This window comes from Oncorhynchus tshawytscha, linkage group LG11 (assembly GCF_018296145.1).
Source record: "Oncorhynchus tshawytscha isolate Ot180627B linkage group LG11, Otsh_v2.0, whole genome shotgun sequence".
NCBI classification, from domain to species: domain Eukaryota; kingdom Metazoa; phylum Chordata; class Actinopteri; order Salmoniformes; family Salmonidae; genus Oncorhynchus; species Oncorhynchus tshawytscha.
Window position 1 is genome coordinate 4,675,339 of NC_056439.1, and position 15,004 is coordinate 4,690,342.

The 15,004-nt window shown below is 43.1% G+C and overlaps 1 protein-coding gene across 2 annotated transcripts in view; it reads right to left on the bottom strand.

Moving 5' to 3' along the window:
• LOC112232183 (deoxycytidylate deaminase) overlaps positions 1-15,004 on the bottom strand; it is a 70,301-nt gene that overhangs the window by 15,157 nt on the left and 40,140 nt on the right. Inside the window, exon 6 of one of the 2 annotated variants that reach the window (XM_042329709.1) lies at positions 7,704-8,168. The exons of the other annotated variant lie outside the window; for it this stretch is intronic. Coding sequence (XP_042185643.1) covers positions 8,090-8,168 — 79 coding nt within the window. The 3' untranslated portion in view covers positions 7,704-8,089. Of the gene's footprint in view, positions 1-7,703; positions 8,169-15,004 lie in introns of those variants that run through there. 2 annotated transcript variants of the gene reach the window in all.

Genomic DNA, 15,004 nt, shown 5'->3' on the forward strand with positions numbered 1-15,004 from the left:
ATCCAGAAGGCGAGGTCAGTACAGGTGCATCAAAGCTGGGACCGAGAGACTGAAAAACAGCTTCTATCTCAAGGCCATCAGACTGTTAAACAGCCACCACTAACATTGAGTGGCTGCTGCCAACACACTGTCAATGACACTGACTCAACTCCAGCCACTTTAATAATGGGAATTGATGGGAAATGATGTAAATATATCACTAGCCACTTTAAACAATGCTACCTTATATAATGTTACTTACCCTACATTATTCATCTCATATGCATACGTATATACTGTACTCTATATCATCGACTGCATCCTTATGTAATACATGTATCACTAGCCACTTTAACTATGCCACTTGGTTTACATACTCATCTCATATGTATATACTGTACTCGATATCATCTACTGTATCTTGCCTATGCTGCTCTGTACCATCACTCATTCATATATCCTTATGTACATATTCTTTATCCCCTTACACTGTGTATAAGACAGTAGTTTTTTGGAATTGTTAGTTAGATTACTTGTTCGTTATTACTGCATTGTCGGAACTAGAAGCACAAGCATTTCGCTACACTCGCATTAACATCTGCTAACCATGTGTATGTGACAAATAAAATTTGATTTGATTAGGTTTGGGAAGTGCACCGGCCTTGTATTCCTCAGCTGAGAGGCCCACACCCCCACCTTGGCCTTAATTGACAGCGTTGATCATGTGTTCCACGTCTCTGTCTTTTCCCTGAAGCTTGTAGTTGAGCTGGTTCAGTTTTGCTGTTATGTCCTCATGCTCCTCATTTCGAGACTCCCGAAATGATTTGATCTCGGGCAACAAGTCAACAAATGGCTGCAGTACTTTCCCGCGACTCAACCACCTTACGCAAGCGGCGTGGAGAATCAAGTCACCGTATGCGTGCATCGAGCTCATCTAATAAAGATTTAAACAAGCGGTGCTGAAGTCCTTTTGCGCGAATCAAATTAACAATCATAATGACAAGTGTCATGACATGAGACAAGTCCACAGCTTTACTAGCTAGTGCTTGCTGATTGATAGCACAGTGATAGTTCAAAAACTCGGAAATCGGGATCACGACTGCCCGAATGCACCCCACGCATTGCCGGTGTCCGTCTGTAGTGATCGCTACCAGCTTATGAATGGGAATGCTGTTATCATGCACATAACGTTTAAACTCGTTGTAAATGTCCTCACCTCTCATCCTCCCTTTTAATGGTAAGACTCCTTAGTAGTTGAAACCTTAAAAGCCATGCGAACAAACACCATCAGCTGTGCAGTGTCTGTCATATCCTGGGATTCGTTAAATTGCAGTGAAAAGCACTCAAAGTGATATCCTTGAGCACTTGTTGATTCACGTCCTCCTATAACAACTCTACCCTTCTTGTCACAGTGGCTGGGCCAATTGGAACACTTCAGACAGCATTTTTAATGTCCTCTTTGTTTTTCAAATTCTTTGAATAATGACTGGGGGGGGGGCAACGGCCATTGCCTCCAGGTATAGCTCTCCATCAGTGAACGAGTTCTTATGTTTAGCCAAGAGATGGCTGACACAGAACGAGGCCTCTGTTGCACCCTCCTTACTTTTAGCTGCTGGTTTGGTAAAAAGAGACAGCTGTGCCTTCAATATAGACTTGAGCTCATCAACTTTCTTTGAAAGAAACGTGCTCTTTAGCAGGTAGGTTTCTTTGGGATGGATGGTGGTGGTGCCCTCCACGTTCCCCCTTTTAGCGAGCACTACAGCCTGGTGGCAAATCCTGTTGTCCTTAACTACCGTTGGGCATCCGCCATCGTTTCGTTAGTTTGATGCTTCCAAGATCGACGGGTTGGTTACACCTGATTTAAATGGGGATGGGGTTGTGGCTCCAGAGTTACATGGAGTACTAGATGAATGGTATTACATGTCTATAGATAGAGGATTTACAGGGGCACATTGGCCACCCTATATCAGTCGCTATCTAGGCCCAATCTGACACAATCACCAGAGTGAACCCCAAAATGGCTGCCATGTAAAGACACATTGTTCCATTCTACTGGCTCATGGAAGATCCAACATGGGTGACAGCTTCATCTGATTTAGCCATTATATTGACTGATCATTACAAGTCTATGGATTCAACAGGAGAATATGACAGTACTGTGATATTGCTTGGTCTGATTAACAGAAATGTTACTTTAATTCAAATTGATCCTAACCTCTGATTATGTACCCATCTGTTTATGTGGAGGGGAAAAGACAGTGGTACTACCATATTAAAATGAGTTGACATGTAGGCCTTCATTCATCTTGAGTCATTTTATTTCCACTCAACTTCTCATCTCCTGTATAAGTGACTTCTAAGAAGATGAACTTCTGCAAAGTGGGAGAAATCTTCAGGGGCATATAGGTAGAGAAGAGCGACTTTGCAGTGGCTCACTACACACACACACCCCGTCACTTCACCTACATAACAGCAGGTCTGTCGTCTAAGACCTTGGCCACAGCGCTACAAAGACGTTAATGAGACGTCGTCACTTGGACACTAAAGACGGGGGAAAGAGACATGATCATTATTCAACACAGGTGAGGCTGTTGTGTTCGCTACTAAAGAGGAGAAAGAAAGAAGAGAAGAAGAGGGGTGGATAGAGAAAGCGACAGACGGACCCACACCAAAAAAACCTACGCTCAAAAAATTTAACAAATATAACGTGAAATATACACAGTTTAGAAAACATTAGGAACACCTTCCTAATATCCAGTTGCACCCCCCTATGCCCTCAGAACAGCCTTGATTTGTTTGGGCATGGACTCTGCAAGGTGTCGAAAGTGTTCCACAGGGATGCTGGCCCATGTTGACTCCAATGCTTCCCACAGTTGTGTCAAGTTGGCTGGATGTTCTTTGGCTGGTGGACAATTCTTGATACACACGGGAAACTGTTGAGCGTGGAAAAACCCAGCAGCGTTGCAGTTCTTGACACACAAACCAGTGCGCCTGGTACCTACTACCATACCCCCTTCAAAAGGCACATAAATCTTTTGTCCTGCCCATTCATCCTCTGAATGACACACATACAGTGGGGGAAAAAAGTATTTAGTCAGCCACCAATTGTGAAAGTTCTCCCGCTTAAAAAGATGAGGCCTGTAATTTTCATCATAGGTACACTTCAACTATAACAGACAAAATTAGAAGAAAAAAAATCCAGAAAATCACATTGTAGGATTTTTTATGAATTTATTTGCAAATTATGGTGGAAAATAAGTATTTGGTCAATAACAAGTTTCTCAATACTTTGTTATATACCCTTTGTTGGCAATGACAGAGGTCAAACTTTTTTCAGTAAGTCTTCACAAGGTTTTCACACACTGTTGCTGGTATTTTGGCACATTCCTCCATGCAGATCTCCTCTAGAGCAGTGATGTTTTGGGGCTGTTGCTGGGCAACACTGACTTTCAACTCCCTCCAAAGATTTTCTATGGGGTTGAGATCTGGAGACTGGCTAGGCCACTCCAGGACCTTGAAATGCTTCTTACGAAGCCACTCCTTCATTGCCCGGGCGGTGTGTTTGGGATCATTGTCATGCTGAAAGACCCAGCCACGTTTCATCTTCAATGCCCGTGCTGATGGAAGGAGGTTTTCACTCAAAATCTCACGATACATGGCCTCATTCATTCTTTCCTTTACACGGATCAGTCGTCCTGGTCCCTTTGCAGAAAAACAGCCCCAAAGCATGATGTTTCCACCCCCATGCTTCACAGTAGGTATGGTGTTCTTTGGATGAAACTCAGCATTCTTTGTCCTCCAAACACGACAGGTTGAGTTTTTACCAAAAAGTTATATTTTGGTTTCATCTGACCATATGACATTCTCCCAATCTTCTTCTGGATCATCCAAATGCTCTCTAGCAAACTTCAGACTGGCCTGGACATGTACTGGCTTAAGCAGGGGAACACGTCTGGCACTGCAGGATTTGAGTCCCTGGCGGCGTAGTGTGTTACTGATGGTAGGCTTTGTTAATTTGGTCCCAGCTCTCTGCAGGTCATTCACTAGGTTCCCCCGTGTGGTTCTGGGATTTTGCTCACCGTTCTTGTGATCATTTTGACCCCACGGGGTGAGAACTTGCGTGGAGCCCAGATCGAGGGAGATTATCAGTGGTCTTGTATGTCTTCCATTTCCTAATATTTGCTCCCACAGTTGATTTCTTCAAACCAAGCTGCTTAACTATTGCAGATTCAGTCTTCCCAGCCTGGTGCACGTCTACAATTTTGTTTCTGGTGTCCTTTGACAGCTCTTTGGTCTTGGCCATAGTGGAGTTTGACTGTTTGAGGTTGTGGACAGGTGTCTTTTATACTGATAACAAGTTCAAACAGGTGCCATTAATACAGGTAAAGAGTGGAGGACAGAGGAGACTCTTAAAGAAGAACTTACAGGTCTGTGAGAGCCAGAAATCTTGCTTGTTTGTAGGTGACCAAGTACTTATTTTCCACCGTAATTTGCAAATAAATTAATTAAAAATCCTACAATGTGATATTCTGGATTTTTTCTCTCTCATTTTGTCTGTCATAGTTTAAGTGTACCTATGATGAAAATTACAGGCCTCTCTCATCTTTTTAAGTGGGAGAATTTGCACAATTGGTGGCTGACTAAATACTTTTTTGCCCCACTGTACATAATCCATGTCTCAAGGCTTAAAAATCCTTCTTTAACATGTCTCCTCTCCTGCATCTACACTGATTTTGAAGTGGGGTTAACAGGTGACATCAATAACGCATCATAGCTTTCACCTGGATTCAACTGGTCAGTCGGTCATGGAAAGAGCAAATGTACCTAATATTTTGTACACTCAGTGTACAAACAGTACTGTAACGACCCTGGGTTTATACGCACGGATATCGACTTTGCCGCTTGAGCATGCTTTTGCGGCACAGTCGATTGCGCGCTGGACACCGGGCTAGAAGGTCGAGGGTTCAAGACTTGCTCCCTGCTGTTTCATTACAGTACGCAAGAATAAACATCATGGGACCACGCAGCCGTCATACCGCTCAGGAAGGAGACGCTTTCTGTCTCCTAGAGATGAACGTACTTTGGTGCGAAAAGTACAAATCAATCCCAGAACAACAGCAAAGGACCGTGTGAAGATGCTGAAGGAAACAGGTACAAAATTATCTATATCCACAGTAAAACAAGTTCTATATCGACATAACCTGAAAGGCCGCAAGGAAGTGCCATAAAAAAGCCAGACTACGGTTCGCAACTACACATGGGGACGAAGATCGTACTTTTTGGTCGGATGAAACAAATGGAACTGTTTGGCTATAATGACCATCATTATGTCTGGAGGAAAAAGGGGGAGGCTTGCAAGCCGAAGAACACCATCCCAACTGTGAAGCACGGGGGTGGCAGCATCATGTTGTGGGGGTGCTTTGCTGCAGAAGGGACTGGTGCACTTCACAAAATAGATGGCATCATGAGGCAAGAACATTATGTGGATATATTGAAGTAACATCTCAAGACATCAGTCAGGAAGTTAAAGCTTGGTCGCAAATGGGTCTTCCAAATGGACAATGACCCCAAGCATACTTCCAAAGTTGTGGCAAAATGGCTTAAGGACAACAAAGTCAAGGTATTGGAGTGGCCATCACAAAGCCCTGACCTCAATCCTATAGAAAATGTATGGGCAGAACAGAAAAAGCGTGTGCGAGCAAGGAGGCCTACAAACCTGACTCAGTTACACCAGCTCTGTCAGGAGGAATGGGCCAAAATTCACCCAACTTATTGTGGGAAGCTTGTGGAAGGTTACCCAAAACGTTTGACCCAAGTTTAAATTGTTTAAGGCAATGCTACCAAATACTAATTGAGTGTATGTAAACTTCTGACCCAGTGGGAATGTGATGAAAGAAATAAAATCTTAAATAATTCTCTCTACTATTATTCTGACATTTCACTTAAAATAAAGTGGTGATCCTAATTGACCTAAGACAGGGAATTTTTACTAGGATTAAATGTCAGGAATTGTGAAAAACTGAGTTTAAATGTATTTGGCTACGGTGTATGTAAACTTCCGACTTCAACTGTATATCCATTTGTATATGTGAAATATAAACAATATATTTCCATACAAATGTATTACAAATAGATTTTAAATGTAAAATACATTTCAAAATGCATATTTTTGTTTCCTAAAATGCATCCCCCAAAATATATATAAAAAAATCTGTATGAGACAAAAATAGAACCAGGCAGTGATCGCTCGTTGGCATGTCCACCTGTACCTCCACATGTAGCTAGCTATAAATGTGAGTCCACGACTGCTCCTCAGCCCTGGCTGGCCGGCGTGTCATTTTTATACGATAACTGCAGCAATCACTCTGGTTGGCAAATCTGCGATGCTCATGCCAACATCAGATGTGAGCATGCAGGACGAAAGCAGTTCAGGTAATGCTTGCAAGGCGATTCAGGGAAGCCTAAGGTGTAGACTTGAGACAGAGGACTCAGGGAAGCCTGAGGTGTAGACTTGAGACAGGGGATTCAGGGAAGCCTGAGGTGTAGACTTGAGACAGATGATTCAGGGAATCCTGAGGTGTAGACTTGAGACAGAGGACTCAGCGAAGCCTGAGGTGTAGACTTGAGACAGAGGATTCAGGGAAGCCCGAGGTGTAGACTTGAGACAGAGGATTCAGGGAAGCCTGAGGTGTAGACTTGAGACAGAGGATTCAGGGAAGCCCGAGGTGTAGACTTGAGACAGAGGATTCAGGGAAGCCTGAGGTGTAGACTTGAGACAGAGGATTCTGGGAAGCCTGAGGTGTAGACTTGAGACAGGCGATTGTAAGTGGAGGCATCCAGCAAAACAGGTTGTGGCTACGTTCAGAGATTATTGGCCAACAGAGGCCCTGGCAAGCTGGAGGTAGAGATGCAGAGAGGGGAACCTGGGTAAGATGTGCATGCACTGCCTTTGCTCCTTTCCAAAGCTCTTGAACTCACAGCAGTCTCTTTCGGTGTACCTCAGTCAGAGGCACCTATTAAAGAGCATGGAGGGGGTCGCCTGAAAGGGCGGAGAGGAAAAGAAGTCGGGGCAGAAGAGAACTTGGGGGAGTGTCTGAGTGTGGTGTCCCACAGGCCTCTCCCGAGACTCACCATATCAACACCCTCTAGATCAGACACAGGCTAATCAATTACCTTTTCATCCTGCCTTCCTCTCCATCACAGACACTCGTTTCAAGGCCGGGGAAAGACGGAAATGTTCAGTTCTTTTTATTGCCACTTTACAACGCTCTCGCACTGCCTTTTTGTCAGGAGTGAATGGGGATGATTTCGTATTCTGTAAACATGTCTACATGGAGGTTGTTTGAGTAGCACACCTAAAAAGGCATCTGATATGGAGTTATCCTTCTCCAAATATCTATTCTATTTCTCTCACTTTTTTTTCTGTCCGGGTCCAACCACCAGCTCGATTGGCAAACCTGTTTCTTGGCAACTCAACAGTTTAGTGTGGGATATTGAATTGACCTGCATATTCACATTATTACACACGCACCACTTCATGTCCAGCAGATCTATGCTTGGATATTACCCAAAATATTGTGTGTCTTTTGAGGAATTAGAGCTTTTGTCAATGTAGAATACCTCTACCACCTGATTGCACCTCTATTCAAAGTAACAACTAAAAACAATGAGAGACAAAGCCATAGCAGTTTCCATACTTTCTGCATAAACGCTGTACACTTGAATGATTTTAAAACATTGCTCATAGTTTATTTGGTTGACATTGCATGTGCAGCACACAATGTGTGTAGTGTTCAGTACTCCCACCATTTGTGACATTGTCTAACATTTTATTATGACTAAAACAGTAACGATTGGAAGAGTATCCTGACTGTGGATTTTTTTTTTTATCTAAAAGACCCCTAGTGAAAGTAACCCCATGTAAATTCACAAGTCAATTAAAAAATAAAGTTCCGCACTGTAAAAGACAAAAAAAACAAAATCTTTACAATGAAATGTTTCTATAAGATTGAACATTTACAGTAGAGATGTCGTGGCAGGTTAGGGTAGGAGTAGTTCAAAGCACCCACTCTTTCTTTCCCTCTTCTTTCTTTCTCAAGGTGAGTGTGTTTCAGCCTGTTCCGTTGAACATCCCAGTGTTAATAGAATGAAAATCGATGACAATCTTGTTTCGCTTGGGCTTGAACTGCCTGCGAAACAAACAGACACACACAGAGGGAGAGAGCGTTGAGAAGAGGAGAAAAAGCAAGTCACTCTTTGTGAAGCCATGAACTTTTCCGGAACTTGTTCAGCACAGGGACTGTTTTGAGTCAGAGACAGGGAGAGGCGGCAGAGACAAAGATGAAGGGATGGGAGACGGGTAAAACAAAAAATAAGAGAGAAAGAAAGAAAAACTCAGCTTCCAGATTTACTTTTTCTCCTGCGCCCAGGAAGGAGCTCTGGGGGATCCAATTACCCATAAGCTCGCCTGGGGAGAGGGGGTGTAGGGTGGAGCGGCCGCCCCCCCCCCCGAGGAGGTAATGACAGGGACCCGGGACGCATTTTGCCCCCTTATCGCCACAACCCCTTGACGAGGTCCCCAATACCTGCAGAGAGTAGACTCCTCCTGTCCTCATCGCTCTCTTTATGTCTCTTTACTTATCTCTCGCTGTCCCTCTTTCTCAGTCCCCATGCCTGGACTCCCCGTACAGACCTGAGGCTGTATAGTTAGATCAAGTCTATTAGCAGGACCCCTGGATCTGTCCCGGGGCCCTGGAAAGAGAGGCCTGTAAGCAAGCGCATCACAGGCTACATCCCAAATGGCACCCTATATAGTGCATTACTTTTGACCAGTGCCTAGGGCACCACTTGGGACGTAAAAGGTTTTGTAGCACAACAGCTACCATTACCGCAGTGAAATGGCAGGCCACTAGCCTTTCTGGAGGCTTTTTATTAAGCAGTTTCTTAACACCTTGTCGTGGCGTACGTGCCCAAGCAGAAGAGAAGAGGCACTGTAGCGTGTCACAGTTCACCACTGCACGACACACTAAAAGCCTTGCTGCCTTGTAAAAATGCCACCCCTAATAGCGTTCCAGGACACCTTTCATTCTGAAGACAGACCCACCGTCCTGCACAGACACACGGAATGAATGCTGCTTTGCCACCTGCTTTTAAATCCCAAGGCCAAAGATGTTCTCACTCAATCAAATCAAAATGTTATGTCGCTTGCGCCAAATACAACAGGTGTAGACCTTACTGTGAAATGCTTACTTACAAGCCCAATGCACATTTTTTTTAAAGTAAGAAAATCCTTGCGGGGGAAAAAAAAAGTTACAAAATAACGAGGCTATATAAAGGGGGTACCGGTACCGTGTCAACGTGTTGGGGTACAGATTAGTCAAGGTAATATGTAAAGTACCAGTCAAAAGTTCAGACACACCTACTCATTCAAGGGTTTCTTTATTTTGACTATTTTCTACATTGTCTTGAAGCCATAAACTTTGAAACGCATATGGAATCATGTCACCCAAAAAAGTGTTAAATCAAAATATATTTCATTTGAGAATTTTCACCCTTGGCCTTGACAGCTTTTCACACTCTTGGCATTCTCTCAACCAGCTTCATGAGGTAGTCACCTGGAATACATTTCAATGACAGGTGCACTTTGATAAGTGAATTTGTGGAATTTCTTTCCTTAATGCGTTTGAGCCAATCAGTTGTGTTGTGACAAGGTAGGGTGGTATACAGAAGATAAACCTTTTTGTTTGTAAGACCAAGTCCATATTATGACAAGAACAGCTCAAATAAGCAAAGAGAAACAACAGCATCATTACTTTAAGACATGAAGGTCAGTCAATGAGGAAAATTTCAAGAACTATGGAACTGGCTCTCATGAGGACCGCCAAAGGTAAGGAAGACCCAGAGTTAGCTCTGCTGTAGTCCACAATCGGCCCATCTTACTCACGTTGAGGGAGAGGTTGTTGTCCTGGCACGACACTGCCAAGTCTCTGACCTCCTCCCTGTAGGCTGTCTCATCGTTGTCGGTGATCAGGCCTACCACCGTTGTGTCGTTGGCAAACGTAATGATAGTGTTGGAGTCGTGCGTGGCCATGCAGTCGTGAGGTGAACAGGGCGTACAGGAGGAGACTAAGCATGCACCCCTGAGAGGCCCCCGTGTTGAGGGTCAGCATGGCAGATGTGTTGTTGCCTACCCTTACCACCTTGGGGCGGCCCGTCAGGAAGTCCAGGATCCAGTTGCAGAGGGAGGTGTTTAGTGATGAGCTTTGAAGGCACTATGGTGTTGAACGCTGAGCTGTAGTCAACAAACAGCATTCTCACGTAGGTGTTCCTTTTGTCCAGGTGGGAAAGGGCAATGGAGATTGCATCATCTGTGGATCTGTTGGGGCGGTATGCAAATTGTAGTGGGTCTAGGGTTTCTGGGATGATGGTGTTAATGTGAGCCATGACTAGCCTTTCAAAGCACTTCATGGCTACAGACGTGAGTGCTACAGGGCGGTAGTCATTTAGGCAGGCTACCTTGGCGTTCTTGGGCACAGGGACTAGGGTGGTCTGCTTGAAACATGTAGGTATTACAGACTCGTTCAGGGAGAGGTTTGAAATGTCAGTGAAGACACCTGCCAGTTGGTCAGCGCATGCTCTGAGTACGAGTCCTGGTAATCTGTCTGGCCTTGTGAATGTTCACCTGTTTAAAGGTCTTACTCACATCGGCTACGGAGAGCATGATCACACAGTCGTCCGGAACAGCTGGTGCAGTGTTGCTTGCTTTGAAGCAAGCATAGAAGGCATTTAGCACGTCTGGTAGGATCACGTTACTGGGCAGCTCGCGATTGGGTTTCCAATCTCGCAATTTGTAATCCGTAATAGTTTGCAAGCTCCGCCACATCCGACGAGCATCAGAGCCGGTGTCGTAGGATCCAATCTTAGTCCTGTAAAGATGCTATGCCTGTTTGATGGTTTGTCGGAAGGCATAGTGGGAAAGTCTTGCATCCGCATCATCAGACCACTTCCGTAATAAGAGAGTCACTGGTACTTCACGCTTGAGTGCTTGCTTGTAAGCAAAAACCAGTAAGATAGAATTATGGTGAGACTTTCCAAGTGGAGGGAGAGCTTTGTATGCATCTGTGTGGAGTAAAGTTCTAGAGTTGTTGTTTTTTTGCCCTCTGGTTGCACATCCTGGTAGAAATTAGGTCAAACGGATTTAAGATTTCCTGCATTAAAGCTCCTAGTGGCCGGGGACACTGTTTCTGGGTGAGCATTCTTGTTTGCTTATGGCCTTATACATCTCGTTGAGTGCGGTCTTAGTCCCTGCATTGGTTTGTGATGACACTATTTACCAAGAGTTGTCTCCAGTTTATCATGAGGTACTCTACCTCAGGCGAACAAAACCTTGAGACTTCCTTAATATTAGAGATTGCGCACCAGCTGTTGACAAATAGACCACCACCGGTGTTACCGGAGGTTGCTGTCTTGCTGATGCATGGAAAACCCAGCCAACCATATATTATACATGTCCTTGTTCAGCCATGACTCAGTGAAACATAAGATATTACAGAACCTCTTGAAGCTAGGGGGCACTATTTTTATTTTTGGAAAAATAACATTCCCAGAGTAAACTGCCTATTTCTCAGGACCAGATGCTAGAATACGCATATAATTGACATCTTAGGATAGAAAACGCTCTAAAGTTTCCGAAACTGTAAAAATAGTGTCTGTGAGTATAACAGAACTGATATTGCAGGTGAAATCCTGAGAAAAATCCAATCAGGAAGTGACTCTTATTTTGAAACCCCTGTCTTTCTATGCATCCCTATTGCCCATTGAAAGTGATATCAACCCGATTCCTTTTTCTGTGGCTTCCCTAAGGTGTCTACAGCCTTTAGACGTAGTTTCAGGCCTTTATTTTGAAGAATGAGCGTAAACGTCCACATTGCTTAAGTGGTTAGTTGTTGGCTCTCAGTGTGATTTTTGCGCAAAACAGAGAGGTCCTAGTGAAAAGCCAACTGTCCCGGTTGAAAAACACCTTGAGGATTGATTATAAAAAACATTTGCCATGTTTCTATCGATATTATGGATATAATTTGGAATTTTTGTCTGCGCTGTCGTGACCGCTATTTCTGGTGGATTCCTAGGGATAACGCATCAAACTAACGGAGGTATTTGAATATAAAAAATATCTTTATGGAACAAAATGAACATTTTGCTGTTTAACTGGGATTCTCGTGAGTGAAAACATCCGAAGCTCATCAAAAGGTAAATGATTAATTTGATTGCTTTTCTGATTTTCTTGACCAAGTTACCTGCCGCTAGGTGTACATAATGTTTTGCTAGTATATCGATAAACTTGCACAAACGCTTGTATTGTTTTCGCTGTAAAGTATAATTTCAAAATCTGAGACGACAGGGTGATTAACAAAAGGCTAAGCTGTGTTTCGCTATATTTCACTTGTGATTTCATGAATATGAATATTTTCTAGTAAGATTATTTGACCGTTGCGCTATGCTATTTAGCGTAGTTGATGACAATTATCCCGGGTTCAGGGATGGGTGGTTCCAAGAGGTTAATGTCCCATTGGTAGGATAGTCTCGAACGGAGCTCATCCAGTTTATTTTCCAGAGATTGCGCGTTAGCCTGTAGAAGAGATGGTAAAGGAATTTTCAAAGGCTACATTTCAGTCCACATAACATTTGACAAACTACAGTAAATTTTACAAAACACAAATTGTATTTTTCTGTAATGCCTATTTTTGGAAAGGGGAGGGTGCTCAACCAATGTGAGTCGAGGTTCTACCAAAGAAAAAAAAAGTACTCCTATTTGAAAAGGAAAAGCACTTGCTCACCATTAGAAATGTGTTTTTTTTAAAGCAGGGTTAAAAGATTAATGCTTCAGCCTTCAATAAAGGCAATAATTCTTATCTACAAATAAAGGTCAATTCAACTGGTTATACTGCGTCAACACTGATTCATTCATTCGTGTATTTTCCTCAAGGTCAAAAATGTTCCTTGAAACTTCTATTGAGTATGCGATCCAGTTAAGAGTCAAATTTAATACACGCTTTCAGTCCAAAATGCCAACGGATACAGATGGAAAATAAAGAAAGAGGGATGGAGGAAAGGAGAGGAATAAAATATTCATCGCAAATGTGTAGGAGGAAGTACATGATCAGCTAGTTCAGGGATTTGGCCTCGTTTCCCAAACTCGGTTCTGGGGATCCCCCTGGGTGCACATTTTGGTTTTTGCCCTAGCACTACACAGCTGATTTAAAATAATCTAAGCTTGATGGGGGCATCAGGATCGAGTTTTGGGAAACCATGAGCTAGAGGACAACCTGAATAGGTGTGTGTGTGTGCATCCTCAATAAAACCAGCTAGTGGAAGTAAACTCTATATATCCCCTGTAGAGTGCACTACGTTTGACCAGATCCCTATGGGTAGTGCCATAAAGTAGGGCACAATATAAGGAACAGGGTGCCATTTGGAACGCAAACACACATTTTATATATATATATATATATATATATAGTATTTTCTGGCTTCCTGTCTCCAACAGTAAAAGTCTTATTTGATCTGACGAGGATGAAGTATTAAGACAGTATTTAAATACCTGAGCTGTACCCGTGTGTGTAATGTGGCTCAGGGAGAGATTTCCAAGCATGTGTGGTAGCGAGACATTTCAATGGGAATCAATTAAAGAACGTTCTGCTTGTTCATGTACCTGCAAATAAGGACATGTTGGTGAAAAATATGCTTCATCTTTCCCAGTGTGTATATGTGTATCTATAGAGTATGCATGTGCTGTTCGGGGTCTATACAGTTTGTTAAAAGTCCTGCAACGGGTCGGATACCCACGATTCCCTGCGGTTGAGCCGCAAAAATAAATAAATAGTAAAAGATTCGGCTTGCGGGTGGGAATGAGAACATGCAATACGCGGATCAGAACAATTCTATTGCGGGTTGGATTTTTTTTCAATCAAGATTCATTTAAAAAAAAATACAAGCCCGGGAACCTGTTGTGTTGAACTGTGTTGCAAAATCAATTAGGCTATGTGAGCGGTGAGGCAGACATTGCCTGGGCCTAGGCTCCCAGCCACATAACCAGAGAGTGGAGCAGGAAACTGTCCGATAGAAGAATGTGTGGTGCTGAAACATTCCTACATTTGTTGACGTGCAGATCTTATGTTTCCTTCTGCCACGTGACAATATGTTGCAAAGTTTATTTCCCCTGACTACTAGCTCACGTGAAGATGGGTAACGTAACAGGAGAAATAAAACCAAAAAGGTCACGATGGTGAAATACACCATTGTGGAAGCTGGTGCTGCTCGATTGAAATCGCCGATTTGGAAGGGTTTTGGAGTAGTTGTGGACAAGGACGACAGCAACCCAGTAGATGGATACACAGCCTGCAAAAGTGCAAGCAGGTATTTGTTAATGATAATTCAGTAGATTATATTAATTCAGGCTTTTGATCACACACACAAAGCCATATCAAGTTTAAACCTGTGCAGCTGGTAAAAGTTTGAGTAGCCAATAGCCTACAAAATAAATGAATGCTATTTTTCCAGCCTATAGCCTATTTGATTCTGTGAATTGTTTACATTTCAATTAAACTGTTTAATTATCCAAATAATATTGAATGTAAAGGTATTGTTTTGTCGGCTACAGGCTTACATTTGGTAGTAAGAAAGCCTATAGAAGGCTCTTTTTCAAATGTGAGTTGTCAATGTGCCGCATCGCATTGTGAAAATATAATTCTTAAAGAGGAGCTGAACTTCATGATTTGGTCTATTTTTTCAGCTTGGTCATTAAGAAATGCTGCAGCCATGACTGAAGCCAAACGAGAGTTGTCTTGTGGGGACCGTCAATAAATTAGTTCATTAGGCCCAATCTATAGATTTCACATGACTGGGAATACAGATATGCATCTGTTGGTCACAGATACCTTAAAAAAAAAAAAAGGTAGGGGCGTGGATCAGAAAACCAATCAGTATCTGGTGTGACCACCATTTGCCTCGTGCAGCACGACACATC